The 8139-nt window shown below is 41.9% G+C and overlaps 1 protein-coding gene across 1 annotated transcript; it reads left to right on the forward strand.

The window, feature by feature from the left end:
* The first annotated feature begins 3618 nt into the window (after positions 1-3618).
* Positions 3619-4578, forward strand: LOC114035102 (olfactory receptor 56-like). Its single transcript, XM_027851116.1, has one exon. It carries the CDS (start codon positions 3619-3621, stop codon positions 4576-4578), a length of 960 nt encoding a protein of 319 aa, XP_027706917.1.
* The last annotated feature ends 3561 nt before the right edge of the window (positions 4579-8139 follow it).

Raw genomic sequence — 8139 nt, forward strand, 5'->3', positions numbered from 1 at the left:
GGTACAAGTACATCCCTTCATCACTACAGTTCTCAGCCTCTTCATGTCTCATCCTTTACTGTGGTTACTCATCACTCCATTTCAAATAATTGGCATCTCTCTCTCTCTTTTCCTCACAGCACCTTCCAGTCTGCTGGTTAATGTTTCTCAGACGAAGGGGAAGGAGGGAAATTTTGGCTCCAGAGAACATTTCACTTGATTTTTTCTGAGCCCCAAGGGAAGGTGTCTTGTTTAGTGAATAGAGTTGGTCCCTTAGCCAGGAAGATAGCTCTGACACATAGCTTAAGGACTAGATGTGATTTTACTGACATGGGAACTCCTAAATGAGGAAACTCTCTCCACTGATGCAGGTCATCATCTTCTCTGCCAATTGTAGTGTTAGAGAGCTGCCTAAAGTAATGGAGATAAGTGATTTGCTGAAGGTCATGGAGGCAGTATGTGTCAGAGACAGATTGAACATTAGTTTTCTTGGGTGAGACTGTGTCTGGGAAAATAACTTAAGCTCTCAGGTCCCCGGGTGCTGGTACATTGACAGAAGAAGTCCTTCTATTGAGAGTTCCCTACACAAGTAAACTTATATGTCCAGTCCAAAAACAGAAGACCCTAATCACTTTCTAACATCTCAGATATATACATATATATATGTGTGTGTATGTTATATGTATATTTTATATTGTTTATTTCTGTACTAATTTCTTTTACCTTCTGATGTTCTCCACCATAGTATCTTTCCATCCTTGTTCCTGTCTCTCATTCTGTCTTCCCTCCTATGTCTTTCCTCCCTTCTGCCCTCGCTTCAATAACATTTATCACCACCTAACAGGGTGGAATTCCATGGAAAGTCCTATAGAAGCTACTTATTTGACCCTGCTCCTATGCCTGTGGCATCATTAGGTGCTGCTAGTTGGCCAGAGATGCCCACAGGTGCATAGTCTCAGCAATTAAGCTATTCAAAGGTAAGGATGAAATAAATAGTAACTTTATCTCACATTTACCTTTACTTTGCAATTTAAGGTAAATACATTATTTCATTTCATCCTCAAAGACAACTTTGTGAGGTAGGTTTTATTATTTTCCCCAATTTGTAGACGATGACACTGAGGCTAAAGAGATTAAATGACTTGCTTAAGATCATACAGAATTAAGTGTCTAAGTTGGGGTACAAATGCAGGTCTTCTTGACTCCAATAACAATGCTCTATCCACTACAGAACCTTGTCTCCAAAAAAAGGGTAAAGGGTTTAGTTAATATTGCCTTTTCTGTTAAAACTATGATTTTTAAACTTATTTTCCATAGTTACTACATATGCATTACAGTTCTCAGCTGAGGCACTGAGCCCACTCTCTCTCCCTAAGGGGTATGGCATATGATTCAACAAAGTTCAGTCCTGGGCTCTAATGAGAGGGGTCACAGGGGTAGGCTTCCTTTTCTCACACACTTTGGCTTGTTAAACCCCACCCCAGCACCGAGGGGATAAATTACTTTAAGCTTAGTTTTTTGGCTCCTGTCTAGGTAATCCCAGAGGAATAAAAAAGATAGTCAATGTACTTTATGAATCAGGAATAGGACATGCATTTTATTCCTACAAAAAAAGAGAAAAGAAATTCCAAACATAAAATTGACACAGTGACTTGAAACAGAATTCAGCCCTGTCTCCCACAAAGTCCATGCTTTTTGACAAGCCAGGCCAGAAGCTTTGGTCACTTCCTCTTGTCCATGATCATTGTCTCTGATAAAGAAAATCTCCTTGTCAAATTCACTCCATGGACCCAGGAACTTCAGACTTCTAACACTCACCTGGTAGCCTCTAAGTCTGGATCTGTTGACCTCAAGGTTGATGCTTGTTCATAAACACAAAGCAGAAAAGATAGCTGGGGGCCCAAGCTCAAGTTCTGAGTCCTGTGACCTCCCTAAATACTAAATAATTTGTCCCCCAGGATGCCCAGGATGAGATTTAATGATCCAAGAAACATGTGAGAACAAGGAACATAGTTCCACTCTCTTTAGAAGCAATTGTCCCCAGCACTGAACCAGTCTCTACCACATGCCAGTGGGCAGACAGTACAGGGAGCAGCATTGCATCCCAGCCCCTGTGGGTGCAGCAGTACTTTCTCAAGATACGAATAGAATTATGGACTTGGGAGGCACATTTGAGAATACCCAGTCCAACCCTCCCATTTTTATAAACGAGGAAACTGAGACCCAGACGGATTAAATGACAGTTATGACAACTTAGTCTACTAAGTTATTCTACCCCCAGCAACATCTTTGACTTACTCTTTTCCAGAATGATTCAAACATGTTCACAATTCAATACTGCTGCTATTGGCTTCTCTTGCTGTTTTGGAGTATTTTCAACATCAAGTTGGAAGGGAGGAAGGGAGGGAGGAAGGTAGAGAGGAAGGGAAGAAGGAGGCAATAAGGAAGGAGGGATGGAAGAAGGAAGGAAGGAAAGAGGAAGAAAGGGAGGAAAGGAGGGAGGGAATATGGAAGGAAGGAAGGAAAGGAGGGAGGGAAAACAAGAGGACACCTATCACATACCCTACAAGAAAACAAATACTACCTAAACATTAGGGTGTTTTCTTTTCCTTCAATGCTCTTAAGGGAAATGGCTCTCTGACTCATTTTCCTTCCACTATAAAAGAACTAATAGAAACTGGTAAAAATCATGAGGTGAAGGACATAAATAACTTGTGTCCAAAATTTCTGTGACTGTATTAGATAATCTTTAAGGAGAAGTCTTTAAAACTCTAAAATCTGGGATTTTCTCCTTGATTTTCTCCTTAATAAAAAATATGTACTGTTTTATCATGATAAAGTTTCTTGCCTTTCAATTCCTCTTAGGTCCCCCTTCCTGAGTCTCTGAGGAGACTCAGAGCTCAAATTACATAGCTCTTAAATTTTTGAGGTGAAATTTAAACATGGATCTTCTTTCTTCAAGTCTAGTGTTCTTTCTAACTATACCTGGATGACTTCAGACCTCAAGAATTGGGTAATCAAGGTTGCAGGTGAGTGGTCCCAAATCCAAGAAGTCAATAAACTAGCAGAAGACAAGTCAAAACCAAACAGAATCACCATCTCTTGAAGCTAAAGCAGTTTTGTTGTCCCACAGCAAAGGGCGATCATTTTCTTCTGCCCTGGCAATCTCTTACTAGAATTTTTTTTAAAAGGGGCAACACTTTTTCTCCTTGTCTCTTTTTAACCTTTATGGACATAATTGAACAGGTTTTAAAGCTTACCTCACACAATTTACAAATATGATCAATTTATAATAAATAATAATAATAATAATAATAAGAAGAAGAAGAAGAAGAAGAAGAAGAAGGCAGATCAGTGATACAGTGCACAGAGTGCTGAACCTGGAATCAGGAAGACCTGAATTCAAACCCAGTCTCAGACCCTTATTAGATGTGTGACCCTGTGAAAAATGAAGATTATAATAGCACCTACATCCCAAGGTTGTCATGAGGAGATAATGAGATGATATTTGTAAAGTGCTTTGCAAACCTTCAGGTGCTTTATAAATGCAACTATTAGTATTATTAGTCATTATTCACCACCCAAATCTCCTTCTCCCAGATCTCTCCCTCCCTCTCATCTACTCCTTGCTCTAGAATCATGGAATGGAGTGGCAACCAGACCCTCATCACTCACTTCGTCCTTCTTGGCCTCTTCACTCAAACTCCTCTCCACTTCTTCCTCTTCTCCCTCATCATGACCATGTTCCTGGTGGCACTGACTGGTAATGGCCTCATGATCCTTCTCATCAACATTGATTCAAGGCTCCATAGTCCAATGTACTTCTTCCTCAGCTGGCTCTCATTAATGGACCTCATGCTCATCTCCACCATTGTACCTCGAATGGCTGTGAATTTCCTATGGGGCAAGGGCTACATCACCTTTACAGGGTGTGGGCTACAGATTCTCTTCTTCCTCACACTCCTGGGGGATGAGTGCTTCCTGCTGGCCTTCATGGCCTATGACCGCTATGTGGCCATCAGCAATCCATTGAGGTACTCTCTGGTCATGAACAAACAGGTCTGTTGGCTCATGGTGGCCTTTTCGTGGCTCTTTGGTCTTATAGACGGGTTAATCCAAGCTGTCTTTACTCTCCACTTTCCCTACTGTGGCTCAAACAAGATTGATCACTTCTTCTGTGAGGTGCCTGCTATCCTCAAGCTGGCTTGTGCTGATACCTCCCTCTATGAATCCATGATCTATGTCTGTTGTGTCCTCATGCTGCTCTTGCCTTTCTCTGTTATCTCTGCCTCCTACTTACAGATCCTAGTGGCAGTTCTCCGAATGCATTCAGCTGAGGGGAGACAAAAGGCATTTGCCACTTGTTCCTCCCACATGACTGTGGTCACCCTTTTCTATGGGGCAGCCATGGTCACATATATGAGACCCCAGGCATACCACTCTTCCGAGCAAGATAAGGTAGTGTCTGCTTTCTACACCATGATCACACCCATGCTCAACCCTATCATCTACAGCCTAAGGAACAAGGAAGTAACTGGGGCCCTTAAGAAGCTGCTGGGCAGGTGTTCTTGTGGTCAGAGGGAGGAATCACTACAATAACTAATATTTATACAGCCATTTACAATTTAAAAATCCTTTTACATTTAAGCATTGTAATTGTCATATAGACCAGATTTTGGCCTGGTATGGGTCTGTGAATTTATTAGAGGAAGGAACTCACTATGAGAAAATTCCCTCTGCCATTGCAGATCAATAACTACATCTTTCAATGGTATGCCCAAACTTGACTTCCCCTTCATCAGGATAACAGACTAGATCATCTTCATATGGACCTTATTGAAGTCAGCTGTCCACCTGTAATGGCTTCATACATCCTTTATGATGCCCAGTTCCCTGACTTCTCTGTACTCCCTCCCTCCTGTTCACTGACTTCCCTTATAGGCAACAATTGTAATGATGTATCCTATAGGATCCTAGTGCCCCAAAGCCTTTGAGCTATCTTATTAATTGGTGCAGCCCAGGTATGGCTCCCACTCCCAATTTTCCCCAGGCTCCCTCTCTCTCCATGGGCTGGAATTGATTCATTCCTCCCTCCTGCTGACTTTGAGTCATAGAATACTTTCATTCTCTCTGTGGAAATCACTATGTTGTCTAATGCATGGGGCTTATAGGGTAGGAACATTGTGTACATGGTGCTTCTTCCCAGCTTATGGTGTGCAGTGCATCCATCGTTTGTCAAGGAAACTTCCCAATTCTTATTGGTGGCACCCAACTTAGTGCTTGTTGGAATAGAGGGCAGTGAGCTGTTTGAGTTTCTATGTGGCTTTATTGTCTGACAAATATCCAGTAAAACTAGTACTTGTCAATTGCCAGCTTTAATCCAGAAGTCTCCAGCTAACCTTTTACTTAATCTTTAGGAGTTTCTCCTTACATTCTTTCAGTGTCTCCCCAAAAGTGATCAGATCATCCAGGTAGACTAATATATTATAGTTCATTTTCCCTTTCTCTTTCCTTGTGAGTCATAGAAAACCAATTCCTTGGGTGGCATTTGTGCAAATTGAGAGAATCTTTGTCTTCCTTGGGGACAGAGAATAGGGAAGGGCAAGATAATTGTACGTGTTATTCAGGTTTAACACGAACCAATGCGCAACAGAGGTTCACTTTCATTCACTCTTGCTAGGCCTGATCTTCCCAGTTCTTTGTGATAATGGCATTTCCTACCCTATTTTTCTTTCTTTCGGCAATTGGGGTTAAGTGATTTGGCTGGGGTCACACAGCTAGTAAGTGTCAAGTGTTTGGTCTGAGACAGGATTTGAACTCAGGTCCTCCTGACTTCAGGGCTGGTGCTCTATCCACTATGCCACCCACCTGCCCCGCCTACCCTATTTTTCAAGTGGTTTCATAGGTCCTCTTCTTCAGAGAGTGATTTTCCAGGGCTATTATTCTCAGAAGCATTAGATGTCATGGAGGTGAATCATTTGCATTGTTTCCTGGCCATGCCTTAAACCCCATTCATGAAGTGATGACATTACAACTTTTATGCTGAGTTTATTTCTTAGATGATCCTCCCATTCCTTGAGAGGATCACAGATTTCAACCTTTAAGGCAAAGATTTTCTTCCATTTTATTTTTGGAATCACCCCCCACTCCCATCTATCAGGGTGCTTTGCACATAGTAGGTACTTAATAAATGATGGTTGGATTGGATTGCAGGTAATGTCTTGGCAATTAAACCTCTACAGTTTGACACTGTGGACCAACCAGTAGCCCTGGATATTTTCTTTTCCCTGGGTTTTCATGGCAATGCTCTGTCCTGGCGTTTCTCCTATTTGTCTGGCCACTCCTCAGTTTCTTTTGATCTATGTTTCTCCCCTTATACTACACTATACTACACACACACACACACATTCACACACACACACACACACGTATTGTATTTTATGGATCTATCCTAGGCCCCATTCTTTGTTCTCTAATACTTTCTTTCTTGGTGGTTTTATCAATTCACATAGGTTCAATTATCCTTTCTCTGCAGATAAGTCCCAAATCTACACATTGGGCCAGCATCTCTCCCCTGATTTCCAGTCCCATATCACCAACTACCTGCTGAACATCTCTATCAGCATATCCCATAGGCATCTCAATGCAACCTGTCCACAAAAGAATTATTTTATCTTTTCTTCTAACCACATCCTTTCTCCAAAGTTTCACTTCTTTGAGGGAAGTACAATATTTCCAATCATCTAGGTTTGGAAGGAAACAAACCTTACATTTGGGGCAGCTAGGTATCATAGAGTGCTGGACCTGAAGTCAGGAAGATCTGAGTTCAAATGTGGCCATGGACACTTACTAGCAGTGTGACCCTGGAAAAGTAATTTAATCCTGTTTGCCTCAGTTTCTTCATCTGTAAAATAAGCTGGAGAAGGAAATGGCAAACAACTCCAGTATCTCTGCTAAGAAAACCCCAAATGAGGTCATGAAGAATTGGTTGAACAAACAAACAAACAAAGCCCATGGTCATCCTCAACTTTTCACTCTCCCTAAACCAATCCATGTATTAATCAGTCTCCAAGTCCTTTTGACTTCAAATCCACAACATATCTTGTATCCACTCTCTTCTGTCTACTCACAGGGCCACTCCTGTATTCAAGCCCTCATCACCCCTTCCCTGTCCTGTTGCAATTAGCCTCCCTGCTTCAAGACCAATCCATCATTCTCCAATCATTCTCCAATCCATCCTCCAAATAGTGGCCAAACTATGGTCCTAAGGCATAGATCTGACATGTCATGTCTCTACTCAAGAAGCTTTAGAGGCTGACTGGTGCCTCTGGTATAAAATGTGAATTGCTCTCTTGGGCATTTATGCATTTCATAATCTCATCCCAGCCAATCTCTCTACACTGATTTCACATTATTACCCTTCTGCACTCTGTATCTCTACTTGCTCTTCCCTGAATATGACATTGCACATACTACCTCTGGAGCTTTGCACAGCCCTCCCTTCAGAACTGAAAGGCCCCCTGACCTTACTGCTACCTCTTTAAAATCCCTGCTTCTTTTCAAGGCTCAGGTCAATTGCCACCTTCTAGCATGAGGCCTTTTCTGATCTCTCCAGTTCTTAGTGATCTCCCCTATTCCAAAATTACTTGGCATTTATTTTATATATGTAGAGAAGTCATAGAAAGAGACCAGTTTGTGATATGTTGTGGTGGAAGGTATGATAAAAGAACTTAAAATGCTTAGAGCTCCTACTCTACAACCTTTTTCTCCAAACCACTCAATATGCCAGACACAGTTATTGCAAGTAATGCCTCAGGTTTGTGCATGAGGGATTGATTGTGAGGGTCCCTGTCTGCCTGCCTTCCTCATATTGACTCAACTTGAAACCCCCTCACCACCAAAAAGGAAGAAGGCACCAATTCTGCCAAGCCACATGAAAGAAAGAGGGAGAAACTGGAGGACTGTGAGCAGAAGACAAAAACAGTTTACGTTACAGTGCATGGTAGTGGGGAAAGGAAAGGAGATTAGAAATCCAGGTGGGACTAGTACTTTCTCTCCATGAAAGTTTACTCTGGACCAGGACCTCGACTGGGCCCTCAGAGGTAAGTGAAGGAATCTGAGGACATCTAGCATGGAAGGGAGATGAACCAAAAAGTGTCA

Source organism: Vombatus ursinus, unplaced genomic scaffold, assembly GCF_900497805.2.
Source record: "Vombatus ursinus unplaced genomic scaffold, bare-nosed wombat genome assembly UNPS02000373.1, whole genome shotgun sequence".
In the NCBI taxonomy this organism is placed as follows: domain Eukaryota; kingdom Metazoa; phylum Chordata; class Mammalia; order Diprotodontia; family Vombatidae; genus Vombatus; species Vombatus ursinus.

What these genes read in the sequence shown, in the direction of transcription:
- LOC114035102 (XM_027851116.1), top strand. Translation starts at nt 3,619, where the DNA reads ATGGAATGGAGTGGCAACCAGACCCTCATCACTCACTTCGTCCTTCTT.